General features: G+C 38.5%; 1 protein-coding gene across 7 annotated transcripts in view; it reads right to left on the bottom strand.

Moving 5' to 3' along the window:
* The window catches only part of PPP1R12A (protein phosphatase 1 regulatory subunit 12A), a 91,525-nt gene that overhangs the window by 19,393 nt on the left and 48,438 nt on the right, over nucleotides 1-23,694 (bottom strand). For 4 of the 7 annotated variants that reach the window (XM_083699069.1, XM_083699071.1, XM_083699070.1 and 1 more), the window contains exons 4-16: nucleotides 22,421-22,580; nucleotides 21,723-21,867; nucleotides 18,898-18,972; nucleotides 17,296-17,384; nucleotides 16,529-16,686; nucleotides 14,231-14,349; nucleotides 9,110-9,322; nucleotides 7,991-8,208; nucleotides 6,625-6,792; nucleotides 6,041-6,214; nucleotides 1,758-1,848; nucleotides 773-970; nucleotides 196-346 (exon numbers count right to left, since the gene is read on the bottom strand). In XM_083699069.1, the coding sequence (XP_083555195.1) occupies nucleotides 196-346; nucleotides 773-970; nucleotides 1,758-1,848; nucleotides 6,041-6,214; nucleotides 6,625-6,792; nucleotides 7,991-8,208; nucleotides 9,110-9,322; nucleotides 14,231-14,349; nucleotides 16,529-16,686; nucleotides 17,296-17,384; nucleotides 18,898-18,972; nucleotides 21,723-21,867; nucleotides 22,421-22,580 (1,959 nt within the window). The remainder of the gene's footprint in view (nucleotides 1-195; nucleotides 347-772; nucleotides 971-1,757; nucleotides 1,849-6,040; nucleotides 6,215-6,624; nucleotides 6,793-7,990; nucleotides 8,209-9,109; nucleotides 9,323-14,230; nucleotides 14,350-16,528; nucleotides 16,687-17,295; nucleotides 17,385-18,897; nucleotides 18,973-21,722; nucleotides 21,868-22,420; nucleotides 22,581-23,694) is intronic. The other 3 variants (XM_083699073.1, XM_083699074.1, XM_083699075.1) reach the window with 3 other exon arrangements.

The raw sequence follows: 23,694 nt of genomic DNA, 5'->3' as shown, positions 1-23,694 counted from the left end.
TCTACAGAAAGCAATTTAAAAGTATAATTACTGAGGAGTTGCTGAAATACTGATTTTAGGTGGCAATTCTGCAGGAGGATTCCCAACTGTTTTACCAATTACTTATCTAAGGTATACCAAACTTTCTTGAAAGGGGCAGTGGTTCATTTGATAACACCAACACAGAAAAAGAAAAAAAAATAAGAGAAGCCTTACCTCTCTCATTTTCCTTTGCTCCACTTCTAGAGTAAGCAGAAGTTATACCTATAAGGCTGTTTGGTCTGTTTAGTTGGCTTGAAGAACTAGATGTGGCAACTGAAGAAGTTGATGAAGTAGTTGAAGGTGTAGTTCTATAGCGATGATATGGCTAGTCAACAGGGAGAAGTCCATATCAGTTTTGAAATATTAGGAAGCATAGAAATGCAGATTAAATCATTTTCATCAAGTAAACTACCTCCTACAATTTCAGAATGGCCGCCTACCCTGCGCTGCATGAGTGGCAGTTGCGGCCCCTTGCAAGCTGCCCTTCATTCCCAGGGCAATTAGGAGTCACATCCCCAACAGCCAGCCATTGTAAATTCCCTGACTAGCTGCATTGCAGGGTGTGATAGCTCACCAAGACTAAAGTTTAAGTTGCCCAATCATGGGCAGCCAATGGGGCAGCCTGGTCGGTGGACCTGAGTGCAGAAGTTCCCACTCTAATGCATTAACTGGGGATAAAATCCAACTGTGCCTAGCATTCGAAGCACAGTTGGCCAATTCATGCCTGTGCAATAAGAGAAACATGAAATACCTCCTCTATGGTCCGTGTGTATCTTTGTCTATAATCATCATCTTTAGATTCAGATTCTTTCTTTTCTTCCTGTTTTTCTTTGTCCTGTTTTTCTTTTTCCTCCTTTTCTTTTTCTTCATTTTCTTGCTCTCTGGTTCGTGTACCACGACTTCTGCCAATAGTTTTTTCGGCTTCTTGAAGATCAGTCAGTGTTACCCCCTTTAGAAGAATTGCACCCCAAAAAAGGATAACATGTCAAGTCTCCAGTATCTAATTTGACTTCTGCCGACATTCAAACAATAACTTATTAAAGGTAAATGGTATTTTGTAAAAAAAAAAATAATCCAAACCAAACCTGAGGCTACACCCCATTTCCTAATCTCATAGTTCATTCTTTCTTGTTTGTTTCGTCCTCATTTTTCATAGCATCCCAAAGCTTTCCCTTTCTATTTTTAATGCTGTTTCAAAACAACTGGAAGGGACGGTATTTTATGAGATAAAAATAAATGGATGCTTTTAAAAAAACTTTTCCACTGATTGCATGCTTTGGGGAAAATATATTTTCCTTGCCCAGAACTAATTGTGTGCATGTGGATGTGTAGATTAAAGTCAGAATGCAAATACTTAACTTGCTTTTCTGAAGTGGAGCTATATGAGTAAAAAATAAATAAATGATAATCTTTGCCTCTGGGAAAGTTGTGTGAGGGTCCTGGAACACGCCTAGAGCCCAGTGAGGCACAGGGAAAGGCCTGTTCCATACAGGCATTCAGGGATGGGGAGTTCTGGGGGTTTCTGGCTTCACATGGTTTTGGGGTTACACATGAAACCTTGGAACCAAACCCTTGCATAAGCTGCGAGTTGACTGTATATTATTACATACTTTCATTTTCATACTTTCATTCTCTCTCTCCCTCTATGAACAGAAACCACCAATTCATAGGTATTGTACCGTCAGTGTATTGGACTAACACATATCTCCTAAATATAACATATAAGATCACTGTACCTGAGTGGATCTTCTGGACTGCCTTGCTTGCCTTGATCTAGCTTTTCTTTGGGATTCAGATTCTTCATCCCGAACTGGAGTGAGGTATGACCTGGAGTTAAAAGATTTGCTAGCTAGTAATCAATGTATAATGTAATTGCATTTTTTGAAAATAATTTGATAGAAAAAGGAGCAACCAAAGCCTCTCGGCCAAGTCACAAATAAATTAGGAAACTGAAGGTTTCAAACAATAACAAGGTTCTTTTGCGGCAACAAGATCACTGCTTGCGTTTTGGTATAATTCTGCACTGCCGCACATACAAGCTCTTCATATTCTGATAATACACTTACATTACAATATCAAGTCAGCACTTTAACCTAAGGATCAGCAACAGAAATACCCAGGATCAAACTGAGCCTTCTGAGAGGTATTACCAGCCACTTTCTAATACAGATGCAACAGTGCTTTTAATGAGCTCATGGTAACTGGCTATGGGATGTAGGTGTGGGGGTGCCCTGAATGGGAATCTTTATTATTCCCTCCAAATGGTACTCCAAGTAAACTAGTTGCTGGTGAACTATACTAGCAAATGTTTTTATTTACAACCAACTTGAAGTGTTGCTGCTTTGCAAAACTGGTTTTAAAAACATCATTTCATACTATTAGATCTCTCAACACACAATCAAGCAAGGATTCCATGGCAATGGCCTAGTTTAGATGCAATGGGATACCATGATTCCCAATTACAAGAAGGTGTTGCAACAAGCTTGCTTCTCATCTCTCCTTTAACCATAAGAAACAACTGGACACTTCCTTCGGATTTTTGAATAAACCATAGCTATGTTCAAACTCAGGAAACTGGTTCATTCTACATGTACTTACTTAACAAACCAGAACCCAATTGTGATTGTAGGTCAGGACTTGTTGAATCCAACCTGCTGGAACAGACTACCCTTTCCTGACTTTAAATTTAATGGGGGAAAGCCTGTCAGGGCACTAAGCTAAATAGTAAAAAGAGACCTCATTATTTATAAAGTAAACATTTCTCGAATTACCCCAAATACCACCTTCAAATTAATGTCTAACATAAGGAGAACACATCTTGATAGACATTAACAAAGTATTCAGCTCATCCAGAAAGCTTATGGTATGCACATTTCTGAACATTTTGCTGTGCCACTTCCTTTCATTCATTTTCTGCCCTGCTTTAGATGAGATATCTTAAAGATACCAGACACCCAAGTGTCATAGGTGTTAAGTATACTGCACTAACATACATACATACATAAATGCATTAAGCCTTACAGTTAGCTATTATGTTTATGCCTCATAACCTATGACCATTTAAAGAAAGTGGGGAAATAGGAAGAGCAAACAAACACTCCTCAACATATTCTTAGCAGTCGGCAATTTTGTCATCCTAGGTTATTCTAAGCAGCCAACAAATCACATAATCAAACACTGAACTCTGAATGAATAAATTGAACTACTTTGGGACCATGTAATAACTGCCAAAAAGAAAGAAATTGAATTGATCCTTGAATTCTGTGGTTTTACATATCGGGACGTAATAGCAACCATTTGTTCTTTACCAGGCCTTAAAATTAGGTAAATACAACCTCGTATGAACAATAATTCATGACCCATTACAACATGTCATGATTTATTTAACAGAAATAAAGTCAAGATCGAGAAATCATGTGTGGAAAAACGAAGTACACCCTTACTGCTGCCATAGCAATGAAGAGGCTAAGTAGCAGACAGGGGCTGCTAATCATATGCCCTTGCTTATTAGAACAGCAGCAAGTGTGCCCACCTCTATAAAAGCTGGGGTTTGGGCAGTCTGTTGGTCTGGAGCATTCAGGTGTATTTTAACACAGTGCCAAGAAGGAAATATGACACCATGCTCTTAGAGAAGCAAGTGCTGCTGCCCATGAAACTCTGAAGGGTTCCAAGGCCATCTCCAACCAATGGTAAGTCCCTCATTCTATAGTGAGAAAGATTTTCAAAAGTGGAAAACATTCAATACAGTTTCCAATCATTTCAGGAGTGGACGTCCCAGCAAATTCACCCAAAGGTCAGATAGCGCAATGCTCAGAGAAATTGCAAAAACCCCAAGAGTTACATCTCAGGCTCTACAAGCCTCAGTTAGCATGTTAAAAGTTCGTGACAATTCAATTAGAAAAAGACTGAACAAGCGTGGTTTGTTTGGAAGGGTTTCCAGTAGAAAGCCTCATCTCTCTAAAAAGAACATAGCAACATGGCCTTGGTTTGCAAAGTTGCACCTGAACAAACCACTAGACTTCTGGAACAATGTCTTTTAGACGGATGAGACCAAAGTGGAGATGTTTGGCCATAATGCACAGCGCCATGTTTAGCCATGTGTGGAAAACTACGTACACCTTACGATTCAATAGCTTGTAGAACCACCATGGTTAGTTTTTCCACACATGGCTTTTCCATTTTGGCTTTATTTCTGTTAAATAAATCATGACATGGCACAATATCATGTGTTGTTGTTCATCTGAGGTTGTATTTACCTAATCTCAAGACCTGCTAAGGAACAGATGATTGTTATTACATCTTCATATGTAAAACCACAGAATACAAAGAGGAGGTAGGCACCTTCTGGACAACACATTTTAAAAATCAAGGTAATTTAGACCACCAACAGAAATCTAAATGTGTTATTTCATCCTGTGCAACACACATGCAAAACCTTGACACACTGGTGAGAGTGAAGAAAGAAACTGAATGCCTGAATTTTGAACTTCCTTGCTTTTTCAGCTCCTCTCAGGCTTTTTAACTATAGTTTTTTTTAAAAAAAACCACACTTGTTGCAATAAAATTTAGTCATTACATACACCTTGCATTTAATCCTAGATATATTATGCAACTTTTAATGAATAAAGTTGCCTGGTTCGCCAACTTTATTCCTATTATTTCCAGACACGATCCTTCTTCAAAGCATACAATGTGCATTGTGGCAATACTTGATTTGTCTTCCACATTAAATTGATCTTTAAAAGGAACTAAGAATGCAGTCTCAGAGCATTCATGTTTGTGTGCATTTATGCCAGAACAAACTAAGAACATTGCCACACCTTAAAAACATAATAGGTTAAAGGGCATGGGCTTTCAGAATAACAACCTACATCTTCAGATGAATGAAACAGGAAGATAAGCTGGTTTGTGTATATATACTTTGAAAAGCCTAGGTTTATTCTAAATTCTGGTGTCTCTTCTTCTCCACACCAAAATATACATCCTCTTCTCTCCCTCCCTAGAATATTTTGTGAGGTCAGTGGACAGGCAGGTTTGTTTGTTTGGCAAGATCAAATGGTCCCTAATATGACACTTTGGGCTGCTTTGACCATTCTTCAAAATTGAATACTTGGCTCTCTGTATCGAAGGCCACTTCCTAAAGAGATATTGTGCGCCACTTTCTATATCTAGAGTACCTGATACATCTACTGACATGTATTTACAGGCATTACAGCAGCCTTTTTGCCTTCTTTATTTTTTTTAAAAAAGCTTTTTTTTATTTCTGAGAGGGGAAATGCACAGCAAGTTCAAACCATAGCATTTTCCTTAACACACAAAGTCACTTGGGAAGAAAGATGACAAAAGGGATTTGGGGCCCAAATGACACATTTCCACAGGAAAAACCAGAAAACATAAAAACAGCCATGTAGAAGGAAAAGGTCTCTCAGACACTGACACGGACAACTTGTTGCATTTACGTTTATCACGGTTTAAATACATACGGTGTTTCCATATTGACCAGAATCTTATATGTTTGGAAATAGTTCTTCCCATCTAAACAGCTGATAAATTCTTCTCACAATTCAAGAAACTGAAAAACTTTCCTCAATTCTCTACAGATAAAGAACTGCTGTAAATGTGGAGACACTGAACATGCATACCACTCTCTACCTTAGTTGGTTTTTTTTAAAAGTGGCATAGAACCATGGGAACTAGGTGAACAGGGAAGATGAAAAATGACTTCCCATTTTTAAAATTGTATTCCCTGTTTTATTGTATTTTTGATTTTTTGTTGGAAGCCACCCAGAGTAGCTGGGGAAACCCAGCCAGATGGGTGGGGTATAAATAATAAATTTTTGATGATGATGATGATGGTGATGATGATGATGGAAGCTGAGGCTTGTCTACGTGTTTCCCATCACATATATTACATGTGGGCAAAATATCAACGTATCTACAATTGTATTAATGCATCTGTTCACCTCACACTAATGAATCACAGCACAAGTGAAGTATCATTCTCAGAACTTTTACACACCTGCGTCTCTCCCTGACCTCTGAAGTTGAGGACACAGTGCCAGAAGTAGTTGTAGTCAAGGCTGTGGTAGTCGCAGTATTTACAACTGATGGTGCAACAGGAACGGTCACTGCCGTAGGAACATTGTCTTTGTCTCTCTCAGTACTATCCTCAGCCCATAAACGATTTGAGGTACTATAGCATCATAGCAACAACACAAAAAGAGAAAAGGAAACAGCTAAACAATGAAAGCACTTTACTAAAACAGTGTGATACAAAGGGATGGATTTTTTCTTTTTTAAAAAACATACAAATTTGAGATTGGTTTTGCTACAGAAGTATCTACATAGCTCCTGGGCAGCTTTACTAAAAGTAAAGCTTTGATGATATTTTCACCCCATTCCTATATATTATTTTTTACCTGTTTACAGACATGCATAGCTATTTCTTTATAATGCAAGCTTCATTTTAAGCCAGATTTCATACTGACCACAGGTAACAGCAAAAATGAAAAAAATCCAGAGCCCAGTACCTTCTACACAAAAATGCATGCACATACATAAAGCACACAGTGGACATAACACAAACAACACTGATGGTCCCACCTGCTTTGTATGCCTGCTGTTGCTGAACCCGTTGTAACCTTTGTAGCAGTGCTTGTGCTGGAAAGCAGGCTTTTCTGAAGACCAGCGGGGGAGGTAACTGTTGATACTGTCGTAATACTTGGAATACTAGAACTAATCAAGTCATCTTGTCTTCTACCAAAGGAACCACTGAAAAGTCATTTGAATTTTCAAAAATAAGCACTGTGTATTTATTAAGTTATAAATCACCATCCATTCTTCTACCAGTTTGATGTGCCCTTGATTTCCATCTACTGAATAGCTCCAGATATTTGTAAAAAAGGTAAGCATAATTACAAGAACTCTCATTTCCCTCTCATTTCCATAAAAAGACTACAAAGATTGTATACCCAATTTTAACATCATACCAATATATCTGCTTGCAGTCTTAAGGTAAAGGTACCCCTGCCCGTGCGGGCCAGTCGTGTCCGACTCTAGGGTTGTGCGCCCATCTCACTTAAGAGGCCCGGAGCCAGCACTGTCCGCAGACACTTCCGGGTCACGTGGGCAGCGTGACAAGCTGCATCTGGCGAGCCAGCGCAGCACACGGAAACACTGTTTACCTTCCTGCTAGTAAGTGGTCCCTATTTATCTACTTGCACCCAAGGGTGCTTTCGAACTGCTAGGTTGGCAGGCGCTGGGACCGAGCAACGGGAGCGCACCCTGCCGCGGGGATTCGGACTGCCAACCTGACGATCGGCAAATCCTAGGCGCTGAGGTTTTACCCACAGCGCCACCCACGTCCCGCTTGCAGTCTTATGGCACACTTAATAGCAGCACTGTGTTGTTGCTATTACAGCCCATCACTTACATACAGAAAATCTAATTACTGATTAAAAGTATCATCAACTAAAATATATGAGCCAAGCTGAGTCTTACAACATCACTTACTCACACCAAGCATGACCATCACTGAAGGGAAAGGATGCTGCCACAGTTGCTTCATGAACAGTTTAGCATTAAGAGACAACAAGGAAGCTGTTATAAGAACTGACAGTGCAACTTTTCTGGAAGCAAATAACTGAAGAAGCTGTGACTAGCAGTCTTCATCCATTTGGGATTGGAAAACACCAGAACCATAATTCCCCAAACACTGATTTCCTCTTTTAGTTGATGGCTTTGTAGTGTTTATCCAATGAAGCTCTCGCCATTTTCAGGTAAATAGCTAATGTATAATACACAAAGCAACTACACCTAACCTTCTTTTAAGAACATGAATATTGTTGTCCTTTATATTACTATTTGATAATGAAGACAGTATAAAATTCATTATGTACCACCATGCAGTTCTATAAAAATACCTGGAATACTTTATACTTTTAATATCTACAAAACATACACTATTTACCTTCTTTGATAGGCTGTGTTTAGTGGTGAAGATCCTTCATTTGATATATTTTTCTTTGCATCTTCTTCCCATTTTCTTCTTGTGTAAGAACCACTACCACGTATTAAACTGGCTGATGTATCCCTGTTTTCTTTCTCTTCAATGTCAGATGTACTGGCCAGCCGTCTCGGAATTGTAGGAGCAACATATGCAAGCCTAGTTCCTTTTGTATCTTTATCCTGCAAGAGACATTTTTTAAACAAAGTTTACAAGTCTGACTTACGATTACGATTTTTGAAATGTCAACTGCATGTGTAGCAAACATGACCCCCATTTTAATTACACACACACACACACACACACACACACACACACACTCCCATCAATTTATGGGCCATATAGCGAAAAAGTGTTAAAACAGGCACACTGTTTCTAGTTCATGCGTAAAAATAAGCATCTAGCAATAAATCTTCTAAAGGGAGGCTGCCACTTACACTTTACATATTTTACTGTAAACAATGTCAAATAGAAACTTTGGCATTTGAGAAAACAAATAATTAGTTGTCAAACCTGAACAAAATTACACAGAGCCTAACACACATGACAGATAATTGTACAGAATTATGCTTCCTACACAAGTTGTGTGGAAAGTCAGGCCTTCCCATCACTGAACTACACTGAAAGTGATCTACTACAAAGAAAGAAAGAAAGTAGTTAAACCTTGTACACAAAGTAACCACACATTAGGAAGCATCTCCTAATTGAAGGATGGAAAAAAATCCACACCATTCTTGAAAGCACATCCTTTCCCCCCGGAAACGTTGCCCAAGGAACGAGATGAAAAATGCAGAAAGACATACAAAGATCACTGAACCCCTGTCTTTGATGAACGGAAATCTTTCATGGTACACCATATACCAACTACTAGTGCCGCTTAAGACTTCACCAGGAACTAGGCATATAAGTTTATGATTTGTCTTCACAGCTTTTAGGAGTAGAAACTTTATTCCATGATATGTGGAAGTCAGAATTTGGTAAGGAATTCATCATCTTCAGACACTGGTCTTTCTTTTTTTAAAAATAAAAAAACCATCACCATCCATAATTTAATTAGGTCGTGTGTTCTGGAAAAAATGTTACCTTGTCTTTGTTGTCTAATGAAGAGGACAATCTAGGGCTTGAAGCTGATCGCATAACTCCTGTCGAATCCTTTTCTTTCTGTGTTTCTTTGCTAGCTGTAATCTCTGCCAGTGCCCCATAACTGCCAGTCTTTCGAAGACCTAGTCTCCATGAAGCAGGAGACTCATCTTTTCTCTCTTCTTCTTTGGGAGAAACCTTAGTTGAAGTTGGGAACTGTAAAACACAGGGTTGCTTTTCTGTAAGTCTTGTTCTTCCAAGTGTCCTCTGTGCAGTCAAACATTTGGAAGTGTACATACACAGGCCACAAAATGAGTAATTCCACAACTTTGACAGGAATGGAGTATGTCTGTGCCCTTCTCGCTGACATATTTGCCCTTGTGAGCATGAACCATGGGGATAATGTATTTCTCCGCAGTTCACATGAGATCACCACTGGTAGCAAACCACAAGTAATTTTCAAGACAAGTTGAGTTTCTATGCTAGAGAAGGAGGGTAGGATGTGCAACTGCACAGAGCACACTTGGAGAACAGGGATTACAGACAAGCAACCCTGTTATCTCCTTTGTGATCTTTGTGAAGTCCCACATTTGACAAGCAAGTAAGCAACATTGTCTAGTACAGATTCATCCACCATGGACTCTAGACTCAGGGAAAGCAGTAATGGGCCTTGGCATTGCTTCACTCCCTTCTTATTGAATTCCAACACTGCCCCAGATGCAAAGTCACTTTTGGTGTGTTTAGGTATTGGGGAAGAATGCTAGCCATTCATCTGAACAGCTCTCTTTTTACTTAGCTTTGTACTCTAACACAATGGTTGTCCATTGTGAAACATGGTTTAGAGCAACATGAACTTTGATTTCGCACAGCTGCTACAGAAATTCACCCTGAACCTTGCTGCTTACCACTGTGTTCTGTTCAGTAGTCACTAATATTCCTTGCAGAAATGTGCTCTGACCCAAAACCTAAGTTCCAGTAAGCCTCCTTCATGAATCCTTCATTAAATCTGCTAATGCCCAGGTTGTGGCCTTCCTTAAAATAGAGGCAAGGGAAGGAATTATCTTTACTACAAGGTATACACTTCTTAAAACCTGCCCTATCACCAAAAGTCATTTAATTTAAACTGTTAAGTAAGATAGCAGGGGAAGGGGGGGTACTGGCAGAAAGATATAGAACCTGCCATGTCATCCAAGGTAACACAATGCAAAGCTTGCTAGCTGCAATATTTTGTGGCAGTTAAAGACATTCACCCAACCTCGGATCATGTAGATGAGGGCAAACATGGCTGCCAAGGTAATAGGTACAAGCAAATGACTTCTGTCAAAGCCTAAGAATTTCTACATGGTGGCCTATGTTTGCTCACAGCAGAAAGTGGGACTATACAGAGGTCACAGAAGAAAGACACATTCTCAACCTCAGTATTTTTAATTCCAGAATTCCATGCTTCATGGTATATTTCAAAATGAAATCCCCTATAGATGTATATTGTATGTATGTGGAAAAGGAAGCAAGACCTCACACAATTTCCTGGGCAAGTTAATAAATTCCAAACACTTGGTAAATCAACTTTTCAAAGGTTAGCTTTGTAAACATTACACTATAAACTACAAATTAACAATGAGATGCAAAAGAGACACACCATTTAAAATCATGCAGCTACAGTGCCAATATTTGAATTAACACTTGTTATTTTGCAACCTGGAGGGGTAAACCACACACAGAGCCCTCACCAGAGACTTTTCACCTTTACTGGGAACAAGAATAATGCCAGTTTTACGTAAGCCCTGCCTCCATGATGCAGGATCTACAGAGTCCACCACAGCCATGATAGCAGGAAGAAAGTCATACTAAAGCCAATTGGACAAGACATATAAAAGAGATATAAAGATTGAACAAAAAAATATGTTGGCCTTTAATTTAAAATTCTACATGTTTTAATCCCTATTTACTTTTTATAGAGCTGCAGTAAAAGCAGTCAGCTTTTTTCAGGACATATTCACAGAATTATAGCTATATATGAGCGGAGATGTGCAAAAGTCAGAGGCGGTCCTATCTTTGACCTTTGAACAGGGAAGCAGGAAATTCAAGAGGGATATAACTCTAGCCCTTTGTATTTTTTCTCTTGTGAAAGAAAGCAGCATGGAGGTTGGAAAGGAAGAGAGGGGTAAAGGCATATGCACTGGAATGGAGAAGCAGAAGGAAAATTAAGAAAGGAAACAGATTGAAAGATAGGCAGTATGTTTCTTTTGCACCCATACTTTAGGCACCAGAACTCTTATCTATGCTTGTAATTTAAAAAGCATGAAAATTAGTACTTGTGCTTAAACGGGCGGACACACCTCTGTTCCATGACTACTTTCCTTGTTACTCCTTTACATGATTACTTTAAGACAGGGTGAGAGCAGAATCAGCTGTGCAGTACATGAGTAACCTCACAACTGTTTATACATTTTCTTACAGGCTTTCTTTCTCAAAAATCTCAGCCAGACACAGATTAGGGTACCGAGAAAAAGGACTTTCTGGTGGCAGGCTAGATAAGTATTTGTGGTCATTTATGAGAATATACACATGTACATTAGGTAGGTAGTAGATTAGATAAATATATATAACACCAATGGGCTATACTCAGTTTTTTATGAGTAGAAATCTGCTCTCACAGTGGGACTTTGCTACTCATGAAAAGCCTCTCCAGATGGTCACAGGATTTTCAGAAAGGGTCCTGGTGGAAGGTGGAAGCTGCCCAAAATCAGGTAGAGGCAGGTTGCCAAGTAGGAAGTTACTTGTATAAGCTACCTTCATCTGATTGTGGCCAAGTCCTCTTTCCTACTGCAGTCCTTCTCAAAACATCCAAGGTGTTTTCCTGAGGGTCCCCCAAACAACTAGATTTTTGAGGGATTCCAGAAACTGTACTATGAGGAGACGGGTGAAAGACCCATTTTATAAGTGGACTTTCCCTCGGACAGGACTGACTACAATTCCATAGTTGAAATAAAAACATAATTTTTTCACATTTAAAATGAAAATACAGGAAAATCTATCAATTTAGGTCAATGAGCATCTTGGCTTCTGTAATAATATTACTCATTATATTGAATTGTGCTAGCATTCCTCTAATCACATATATGGTGGTGATTCATTCTTCCCCACTTTCACCTTAGGAGAGTTGGTATTTCAGATCAACTTGTAACTGCCTGTTACAGCCTCACAACTCACTCATGCCATGCCTCCTCTTCCCTGCCAGCTCTACACTGCTGTCACTGTTTCAGAATTGGTATTTCACAACAATATTGTAAACAGTTGTTACAGCACCAACACTCATCCATATCACGACACCTTATCCCACCAGCTCCACGCTACTGCCACCACCTTCTCACACAATCAATGTGGGATGCTCCTAGATATTTGTCCAGTCAAGAAAAAACAGCAGGGAAAGAAACATACAGCCTCCTCTGTGTTAAAAAGGTGGCTGCATGTACAAAGCTGCAGTCTTTCTTTAATGAAAGCAACCGGTTGAATACTAAATTACAAGGCTCTTTTGGAAAATATACCTTCAGGGCTTTTTGATATGTTTTTTTATCATCTATGCACACCTTTCTGTAGAAAGATACTCTACAAGGTGTTCCATAAAAATATTTATTGTGTGAATTTGTTCCTTGAAAGACTCCCTTATTCCTTACATACCTGGCAGGTCACTGCAGGGAGAACTTCTCCTGCAAGACCCAAATATCTCAGAAACCCACTCAACAGTAACTCAGAGCAGGGTTTTAAGTGTGGCTGCCCTTGTTCTGTGGAACAGCATTCTTGTCGAGATACGACAGGCGCTCACTATCTGTACTTTCTGGAAACAATCAGATGTTTTTGTTCCAACAAGCCTTCTCAGCTGGATGAACAGGTCTCTGCCACGGGTATCTATTTGGTGTTTCCCCCCCTTTTAATTCCTTTTTAATACTGTTTAAAATTGTTTTAGCTGCTTATATTGCATTCTCTACAGCACCTTGAGACATATATGGAAGATGAATAATAAATTAATAAGAATGAATTTTATAAATGATGTCTCAAATTCTTATTTGCAATTTACCTGAAAATATCAATTTGAGGCTTGGGGGAGGCATTAACTCATATCTAGTACTTGACCTGAAGGTGCATCTTAGGAGGAAAGCATTGCAGGTCTTAAAAAGAGAGAGCTCAAAATCACAGTGTAAAAAAAAAAAAATACTCCGCCAACAAATATTAAAACTAGATATTTCTCTTGGGATAACACAACAAGCACAGGTATTTACTGACTGTTCCTCAAATGATGCAAACTAAGAATTTTTGCAGAATTGACATCATCTCTATGCGTTCTAATACAGAAAGCTAACAAAGTAATTAAAAGTGACCAACTCTGTTTATTCTACATGAAGTTTGCCCTCTACATTTTAAACAACCTTCCTGACTAAGCCAAAAGGATGAAAACCACATTTGTTTGAACACACACACCAACTTCATGAAGACTACAGTAAACTAAGGTGGTAAGGCCCTAATCTCAAGCAAAAAGAGGTGTACAAAAAAAATAAATGATATTTTTATTAAGCCCAATGCATTTTTTTAAAAAACCTCTTCTTCAGGGAACTCTTGAACATCAAATCTGAGCCTGGTATCTGGAGTTACAACTTGCTCCCATTTCAAATGATCATGCCATGGATTATATCCAATAGCCCCCCTCTTTGATTGGAGGCTTTCACAAAAAGAGAATGAAGCAATTTTGCCAATTCCTGTCACCTTCTATGCTGTTCCCACCCAACTGTCTGAAGCCGATTTGGGGGAAAGATGGAGGGGGAATTGGAATTGGCAAAAATGACCTCCCATCCCATCCGCTGAGGAAAGCTTCCGCTGGTCAAAATGCCTTCAGCAACACCACTGGATACAAGCCTATAATCTTATTTGGCTTAATATCTGAAACCTTGAGAGCCAGCGTCAGTCAGTGTAGGCAATACTGAGTTAGATGGGTCAATGATCTGACTCAATGTAAGGCAGCTTCCTATGCAACAGTTGATCAATCAAGGCATTTTAATACTGCGAAGAGTTCATGATATAATGTGTACACTTTACTCTTAACTAAACAACCAAAACAAACTGTTTTACCTTCTTAATGGGGGATGTAGGTGTCACTTGACCAGTAGTAACTGATGGTGTTGTCACAGCTATAGGAGCAGCTTGCACGTTGGTGGTATTTGAATTATTTGTTGTAGGTTTGTTCTTGTCTGTAAATAAATCATTTAGAGGATAAAGTAATTCAAAATCCATTTAAAGATAACTAATACTTTTTACATTACAGAGGCCCATTCTGCACAATAAAGTTTACAGGCACCGGGGGTGGGGGGTGGGGTAGACACTGCCCAGAAGATACACCAAGTAACTTCAGGTTTTGTTCCAAACTATTTGAAAGTATACTTAAAGAGCACTAGTAGTTGGAGAAGATGATCAGGCTATGCATCTAACTACAGTGGTACCTAGGGTTAAGTACTTAATTCGTTCCGGAGGTCCGTTCTTAACCTGAAACTGTTCTTAACCTGAAGTACTACTTCAGCTAATGGGGCCTCCCGCTGCCACCGTAGCACGATTTCTGTTCTCATCCTAAAGCAAAGTTCTTAACCCGAGGTAATATTTCTGGGTTAGCGGAGTCTGTAACCTGAAGCGTATGTAACCAGGGGTACCACTGTACATTTGTTGTGGAACACTACCCAAAAATCAATCAATCAATCAATCAATCAATCAATCAATCAGTGTTTTCCTGCTATGAGAACAGTAGCTCCATAGAAGAGCACTGAGAAGCATGGACTTGAAACAAAAAATTCCCAGCTATTTTAGTTTTTAAAATGTTTCTACTCATTATGGCTATAGACAAAGTTGTAAGGCTATGAGAATAAAAAAATCACATGAAATATACAAGAACTGAGAACCATGATTCCCCATCATCTCTGAACCTGGATACAATTTCATTAGCACCACTTAAGGCAATATTAAATATATACCACAATGAAAATAGTTTTATAAAATCATTTTAAAATACAGAAAATCTTCTGCAATAAAAATGCTTACAAATTATGGGGACAATACCGTCTGACACCTTGTGCACATCCTCACAAGCCTAACACTGCATGCAGTAGAAGCAAGACTACCAGGGGCTGGTGGGTGTTGACCAATTTAGGAGCCTTCCTCCTTCTGTTTTATTAAAAATATTTTCACCCCATCTTTCCATTAAAAAAAAATACACACTTGGCACATGGAAGGGAATGGATGTGGAGAGGGGCTGGAACTTCCCCAGTGTCTGTTTAAAAATACAGAGCTGTGTTTAAATAACTGTACTTTAATAACAGTTTCCCAAGAAAATGCAGTGGTGTGTTTGCTTTTTAGTATTTCTCCACTTCAACAAGGGAAATTTAAGCCCTTTTAACAGTCCAATGTTTATTTCTCAAATCACTCAAAGCTCCTTTCATTTAAATATTAAATTTAAATTCACACTACACAAAATATACACCAGAGCAGGCTCTACTCCACCTAGAATATTCCAGGTTCCAAAACATTTTATTGTGAATCCACCTTTAAATGAGTAAGAGGGAAAGGAGAAGGAACAAATTTGGAACACAGAGATTCAGCTCCAGGGAAAAGCCTAAGTTCTCTAGCATGCCAAATAAAGTATGATGAAAGCCTTGTTGATATTTAAAAACCTCTAAGTTTACATAAATTAATTCTTGTGTCACAGTCATATTTTCCTGGCACAAGACTGCATAGTAGCAACAAAGAAAACAGAGTAATGAGAGTCATATAACTCAAGAAATGCTGAAGTGATGAGTCTGAAACTTTTAAGCTGTTAGTGGAAGACATGCATATATATTAAATTGTGCTCCTCCAGCTTATAGCTGTTATTTAAGTGAGATAAATAGATCCCTTTTGATTCACTATTTTAAAATTAACCTTAAAATGTGTTTAAAAAAAACCATGAGTATGAGGAAAAGGCAAGGAACAGGGGCATTTCTAGAATCTGCATGGCTGAAATTGCATTGTCGTAGTGCTATTTAGCTTTCTGACGCAGAATCTGAGTTTTTCACAGCTAATTAGCACATTCTTGACATCTTCCAGATAAGATATATATAGATTTATTACATATTAATTCTAATAGATGTACCATGTGTGAGTTTGCTCTGTACAGTTTCTAGTTACTGTATTACCATGTTAAAGTTTCTGGACAATCGACATAAAGATAGTTAATTTTGTTTAAAATGACGTATCTCATGGTTTGCACATTAATGAATTTTATACTTGTCCCTAATGACCTCCAAACTTGAAGAAGCATGAAGTAATGAGGAAGTAATCCAATGGTGAATTAAACTAAACTGAATTTAAAAGCAATTGTAGAGCAAAATTGTTGTTCTATAATACCTGTTTCTGCTTCAGATTCGGAGTCTTCTTCCTCATCTTCTTCACTAGAGCAACTGGACTCATCTTTCTTTCCTTCTTCCTCTTCATCAGCTTTTTCTTGCTCTAGAGACTCAATGTTTGATGCATTCTTATCTTGCTCAATGATCAAAGTCTCTTTACTGGAACAACATTGTTTTGAAGCATGAGATATTTATTGCATTATTGGCTTCAGAAAAAAAGATACCAGGGTGGGCTGTGACAGGAGCACAGATATGGACTCAGTGTTATTATGACAACTCCACTCCTTCCTATGTTTCTTCAGTACAGGTAACTTGCCTCTTACATGGGGGTTCAGTTCCAGGGCTCCATGTACATATGCAAAAATGAATAAAGACAAGAATCCCCAGGACACACTCCCTCACCGCAAGGTCTATCTGGCTTCCGGAAGGCGGTATGAGGGCTCTGCCTCCTGCTGCCTTCTCAAGGCCCAGTAAGCACTTGTCCAGCTTTGGGAAGAAGGTGGGAGGGCTCTAGGACCCCGCTAGAGCCCTTGTACTGCCTTCCCAAAGCCAGGTAAGTCTGGGATCACAATTTTGCACAGGTGTTGTGTGAGGGGGGATTAAATAAATGGAGGGTGGGTTTCCTCTGCTCTATTTATTTCCCCACCCATGCAAAGCTGTGATCAGTAAAATAAGTGTAAGACCAGTTACCTATACCTTCTCCAAGTAAACATGTAACCGTCTTCAACATTCCCCCTACACAGAGTTTATTTTAACTAATCTACTTACTTTTTAAACGGTTTTTGAGATTGATTATTGTCCATGTTTGCTGTAGATTCAATAAGGGGTGATTTCTTCTCCTTTTTTTCACTATGAAGCTTTAAGAGATATGAAAAGATTCAATTAGATTTCTACAAGTGCTGATGCAAACACAAAAATATTTCAAGTTACCTGAAGCAGTATAACATAAAAAAAGCATTTACAATATTAAGATCTCAGGACAAATGTTAAGTGACAAATATTAAATAGCTATGTAACAAACTCCTTTAACATTTCAACATTGCTAACACGTTTTAAAGACGATTAATAATAACAGCTGTATTTGCACATCACACTAAACTATAGCTGCAGTTAACCTTTGTCTCCCCCTCCACATTACACATGGCTGGGGAAGATGACTTTGGAAGCTGTTACTTTCAGTTTTCTTTCCTGGCCATTTGCCATGTTTCCCGCACTCTGTACTCTGATTAATTCTAATTATTGTTAGTTTAAACAAGCCAGGCGCAGAAATGAAAATGGCTTTCTTGAAAATGACTGAAGTAAACGTTAAAACACAATTTGCTACACCAGATGACATAATTAAAAAATGGATAATTAAAGCCCAAAGTAGAAGCTACTTAAATTCTCCTCTCAGTAACTTGGGGGGAGGGGGCGGGGCGGAGAGAACTCTTTAAGCTATGGCTCATGTGATATACAAATGTGGCCAATGTGTTTCAATCTTTGAACATTTCTGAATTAAAGCATCAGAAGCAAAATCCGCAATATCAAAGTAACCACATCATTTGATACAGTGTAAGGCTAGGTATACTGCATAAATTTCCTTTTCAGTAAGATTTCTCATTTACTGTGTTTTCTTCATCATAAAAATTAGCACAAGGACACAGAAATTGACTGTGTCCAGGTTTACAAAGGAACATCCTCAGTTCATTCACACTTCTGATAAAATATAGACTCAACCACTGAACGTATGCCAACTATTTTTTAAAAGGCCACCACCAGGACGTTCAGAACTACTCATCTGCACTTTCATGAATGGGAGCGCATGCAGGAGCAAAATTATGTCACAGTCACTGCTGCTTCCCATTCAAACTTTTAAGTCCCTGAGAGATTAAAAGTTATTGCTAGGCATGCAGAACCATCACTTAACCTTCTTATTCGGAGGGAATTTTATAGCTGCTCATTAACAGCTCCAGTAGTGCTTCCCTTCTGATGTAAAGTAATTGTAGAATTTTAGTATGAGAATCCTCACGCTCAGAGTTCTGGTTACTACCTAACTCTCTGCATAGTGTGGGAGAGTGGTAATGGGAAAGAACATCAGTGCACTATTCATGTTTCAAAAAAATACCAAGCACCTATTCCATAAAGTGAAATACACATAAAATAAAGATTATGGTCTTTGGCTAAAACAAGACACTTATGAACTGAACATAAAATAAAGAATGGGCTTAGTGATAGAGCACAATGCTTTGCATTCAGATAATCCCAAATTCAATCTTGGTATCTTCCATTAAATATCCTCATCTTAAGACTCTGGTAGTCAGAGTAGACAATACCAGGCTAGACAAACCAATGATCTGATTAGTTTGTTCTCACAGTACTGAAAGAGCTCACCATATTTTGTTTCTTTTGAAGTTCTTCTAAATATCCTAAAATGTCTTCATCTGCTACATCAAATGCTGTCTGACCCTGCAGAAGAAATAAGCAACAAAATTAAATTATGATACCATTATTTTGTCATACAGGAAGGGAGTATGCCACCAAGCTAAGCCCAACACAAAGAATGGGCATGAAGTGTGCACTTTGGGGGCATGAAGGGAGAAGAGTTTAATGTGAAGACTGACTTTTATTATTTAGACAATCAGTCTAAAGTAGACCATCACACTACATAGTAATTCCCTTCTTCTACAGTTACTAAATAATGGGAACCATGGGGACTGTTTCAATCAAAGGGCCACAAATACAGTCAGTTTCAAGGTGATCATTCTATTGGCATGTGTCAAAATTGTTCCTTTTGTGTATGTCCTGCAAATGACTGTGAATTGGACAATAGTTTCCAAGTCACAGGAAGTAACAGCTCCACATTAGTCCAGTATAAAGTAGACTGTCACTCCTGGTGATTCGGAAAATTTAATTTCTATTTAAATTCCTGTAGACGTTCAGGAAGTTAAAGAAGGGGAAATGATTTGCTTAAAACACTTTGTTCATGTCCAGACACTGAGTTATAAAGAATTCTCCAAATGAGTAAAGGAGTAAGGCAAACATGTTAAGAGTTTTCTTGGCTACTGCTTGTTTCTCTTATGTGTGAGAGCCTTAAGAGAAAAGGTTACAGTGAGCAACTTTGAATTTAGATATACCTTTAAGATAGAGATCTTAAATAGAAAGTCATATGTTGGAAATAGTCCTCACTGAGTTAACTAGAGAGGAATACACTTTCTTCGCCTATCCCATATTTATTTAACCTTCTTGGGAAGAAAGTTATTCTTCTCGTTTCCCCTTTATACATCACATTATACTCTAATACAGTACAACTTACTACAAAGTCTGCCAAATTTGCACACAACTTTCTTATGCCACACCTCTAGCAATGTTCTGTTGTAGCTTGTCACTCATCTTTCAACTTAATGCCTTACATCATACATACTGCTTATGGTTGATTGATTTTATCCAATGGTGGCATTGTCTCTGCAGAAAGACTTCCACTCACACAAGGAGAAGACAAGCGATTTTTGCCAATTCCTCAGCTGATTCCCCCCCAAAAGCTGTACTTGAAGATTTGCAACTATTTTATAATAGAAGGGACATGCCAAGGATTGCAATAGCAAGGGAGATTGGTAAAATCTTGGTGTCCTGAGGGGTGAGGGCAGTTTTATGATATAGCTCACAAATCATGAGTTCAAAGGAAAATTAGAGTTGCAACTCTTTAGCAAACCTTAGAAGCTTATTTGAGTCCCAGCCTTTAGAGATGTAAAACAGTTCCATTAACAAAATCTACTAGTTGAATAATGTCAAGACTGCTCATAGACAGATAAATCTCCTCAAAACTGAAATGCCACCCTCTCTCTCCCCTGAGTATGACAGCACTGTGATATGAGTGTCTAAGCTTATTGCAAACTTTGTAATCGAGTGTAATGCTTTTCAAAATAAATCTTCATAAAAAGTTTAAGATACAGCTCTTCTCTGTAAATTTGGCTGGAGTAGCAGTTCAGAAATACTTGTTTCCAAATAGGCCCATAGGGTGGGGAAACAAGATAGGAGATTTGGCAAGGGGCTGGAAAAGCTTCAACAAAAGGGAGAAGAAACCAGATGGTGCTTATAAGAATGAAAACAAGACAAGACATGCCATCAGAATTCCAGAATTCATTCAAAAATCTAGCTCCACTTGAAACCTTCAGCCAACAGATCTTTTACTTCAGCCATTCAGTCCTTATATTCTTCCCTGCGCAATCACCTACATTTGTTTTAACACATTTTAAAATAAAAATCATTGGGGAAAGATGCGTACTTTTGTATTTTAAATTTGGAACTACTCAAGATACAAACAGGACTTTCTGGAATTATGCAGTTGTTTCCTGAACAGTATGTTCCCCTTAATGAAGTAAAAATGTGTGTGTTTAGTAACTGTACTTAAATGAACTGATTTCTTGCATTTTATTAAGGATTAAAAATTGGTTGCATTCACCCAGGCCTGTCCTTCCAAGCGGAATATATTAGATCACCTGAAGAGGCAAGCTGCTACTACTAAATTTGGAGACATGCTAGGATTTTTATTTATAAGCTAACTAAGATACGGAAAACATCTGGCCATGATAAAGAATGACTTCAGCCATACTGTATTCTCACACTGATACACAATACAGTCAGCAATTATCTAAGGACATTAAGAGCTGCATCACACAAAGCCCTATACAGCTTGGGTCACAAGTGTGTCTCCCAATGTCTCCCATCCTCAGCTTTAAGATCTGTGGAGGGGTGATTGAGAACTGTTTTTGTACATTATGGCTTTAACAGTAAATGCAATGATTCTAATACCCAATAACTCAAATTGTGTACAAACTGCTTTATAATTATAGCTAAACCATGATTTAAATAAGTACTTCAAACAATAGCAAACTAATAAAGTGACTTTTTATTTCATTATTTTTTATAAAGTATTTTTAAATGATCTCACTGCAGCTCAGATGCACATCTGAACTGCCAATGGTCACATTAAGGTAATCCCTTGGTGAAATTCAAATATATATTTATATAGCAACTAAAAATAGTTCAAATTTCAAACCAGCATTTTCTTTTTAGACAGCTAGGATCATTATAAATTAGTTTCACTTGTTTCTAAGATGTACAGCTAAGTAGCAATAGCAAATACAGAATTCATAGCCCACTTTTAATCAATAGATCAGTAACAACACATTTTGACAAAGATTATGCAAAAGTCCTACCACTTTGTTGACAGTCTCCATATCGCACAAGTTTTCCACTAATATTCGACATGCTTCTTCTTTACCCCAATGAGCAGCCGCATGAAGTGGTGTCCAGCCATCATAATCTTTAATATTTACATCATAGCCAGCCTGTATTAAAAGCCTGAATAAATTTGATAAATTAAATTAAAAACAGCAAAACAACTGAAATAAAGTGCTATACGAATTTTAAAAACTGAAGGATTTGCTGGCATTTTCAGAGCATTGAACCATGTGAAGGGTTTAATGAGCATAGAAATTGCATTACACTGGTACCTTGGTTCCCAAACAGCTTTGTTGTTGAACAAATCAGCTCTCGAACACCACAAACCCAGAGGTAAGTGTTCCGGTTTGCAAACATTTTTTGGAAGCCAAACGCCCAATGCAGCTTCTATGACTTCTGCTTGAGTGCAAGAAGCTCCTGCAGCCAACTGGATGCTGTACCTTGGTTTTTGAACAGTTTTAGGAGCCGAACGGACTCCCAGAACAGATTAAGTTCAAAAACGAAGGTACCACTGTGTTTTCTCACATGGACCACCATACTGACTAAAAAGGTTGTACACAGAAAGACTTTAAAAAGTCACAATTTTAACATGTAAACAAAGGATCTGCAGAATAGTCTAAACTACAGAAATTTGTAACTACAAAGTGTGAATCTGCATTAGAAATTAACTTACTTTAATACTTCTGTATACCCTTTAGCAGCAGCTACATGGAGTGCTGTGCCACCAGATTTTGCATGCCGAACATCATTTATATGACCACTGTTAAGCCACTGTCTTGCATCTCTAAGCATTATTCGTTCTTCTTCTTTACGAGCTGCCTCTATATCAACCCCTGAATGGAAAGAAATATTTTCATTTCTAAATATGTACATAAATTCTTATTCAAATGACATAAACACTGACACAAGATATCACAGGAGCCTCACCCAGCATTATGGAAGCTGACTGCAATAATCAGCCGCCTCTGCTCCACTTCGGAGGGAAAGAGAAATGAGGAAGGGCAATGGTACTCCTTCACCCACTGAACCATTTCAATACTGTATTACTTTTCATAAAACAGAATATTTAATGCCTTGGCAGAGTCATGGGCTCAAAGTTCAGTGTGGAAACAGGACCAGTAGCCATGCATCAACATACATTTTAATATAGCAGAAAGCTAGCACGGAACTACAACAGGTACTCAAGTTGAGCCACCTAATGATTTCGCAGCATTCCTGGGATGTATGTGGTGTGGAAGAGAGGAAAGTAGGGGCAATGCCAGTCTGTGCCATACACTGCTGGAGGTGGCATTCCCCCCAGAAGAGTCAGGGCATCTCATGAGAAAAAGAAGACCTAGATTGGTTGGATCCTGTCCAGCAAACTGGTTGAGCCAAGACATCCAGCATAAAAGCAAAGCAAAACTGCAGGTCAGAGAGACAAAGGTCATAAAAGGTAGTCTAGATGAGTATGATATTGGTGGGAGAAACAGGTAAAAAAACTTGTGTGGATCAGGACCTGGGAATTCCTTATTTCCATACTCTTCATTTCCAGAAGATACAGCTGTCGTCTTCAGTGTTCTCTAGTTTCCATGGCTAGGCAGCAACTCTGAATGCACTGCCTGTGAAACTAAATCACAATATAACAGTTCTGGTGGTCTACTTTAGGGCATCTCCCCCACCCCTGGAATGGGAATTAGTTCCTTCACCTACAGGAAAACCTCCCATGTCCAGCTCAGGTTAAATGGGAGGGCGAAATGTATTATAGATTCATTCATATTTAAAATTATCTAATGTTCAACCCTTCCATGTAGTGAAAAAAAATATGGCCATGCCAGTTTAAACAGGCAAAAGACATAAGACACAAAGGAATACAAAGGAAAAGTGTGTAGAGAAAGGCACAATACCTCAAGGACTGTCTTTTCCCACATGTACTAAACTGGGGTTTGCATTTGTCATCCAGAGCCTTTT

Source organism: Podarcis gaigeae (assembly GCF_964106915.1).
Source record: "Podarcis gaigeae genome assembly, chromosome: 10".
NCBI classification, from domain to species: Eukaryota; Metazoa; Chordata; class Lepidosauria; order Squamata; family Lacertidae; genus Podarcis; species Podarcis gaigeae.
This window is presented reverse-complemented; position numbering and strand designations above follow the sequence as displayed.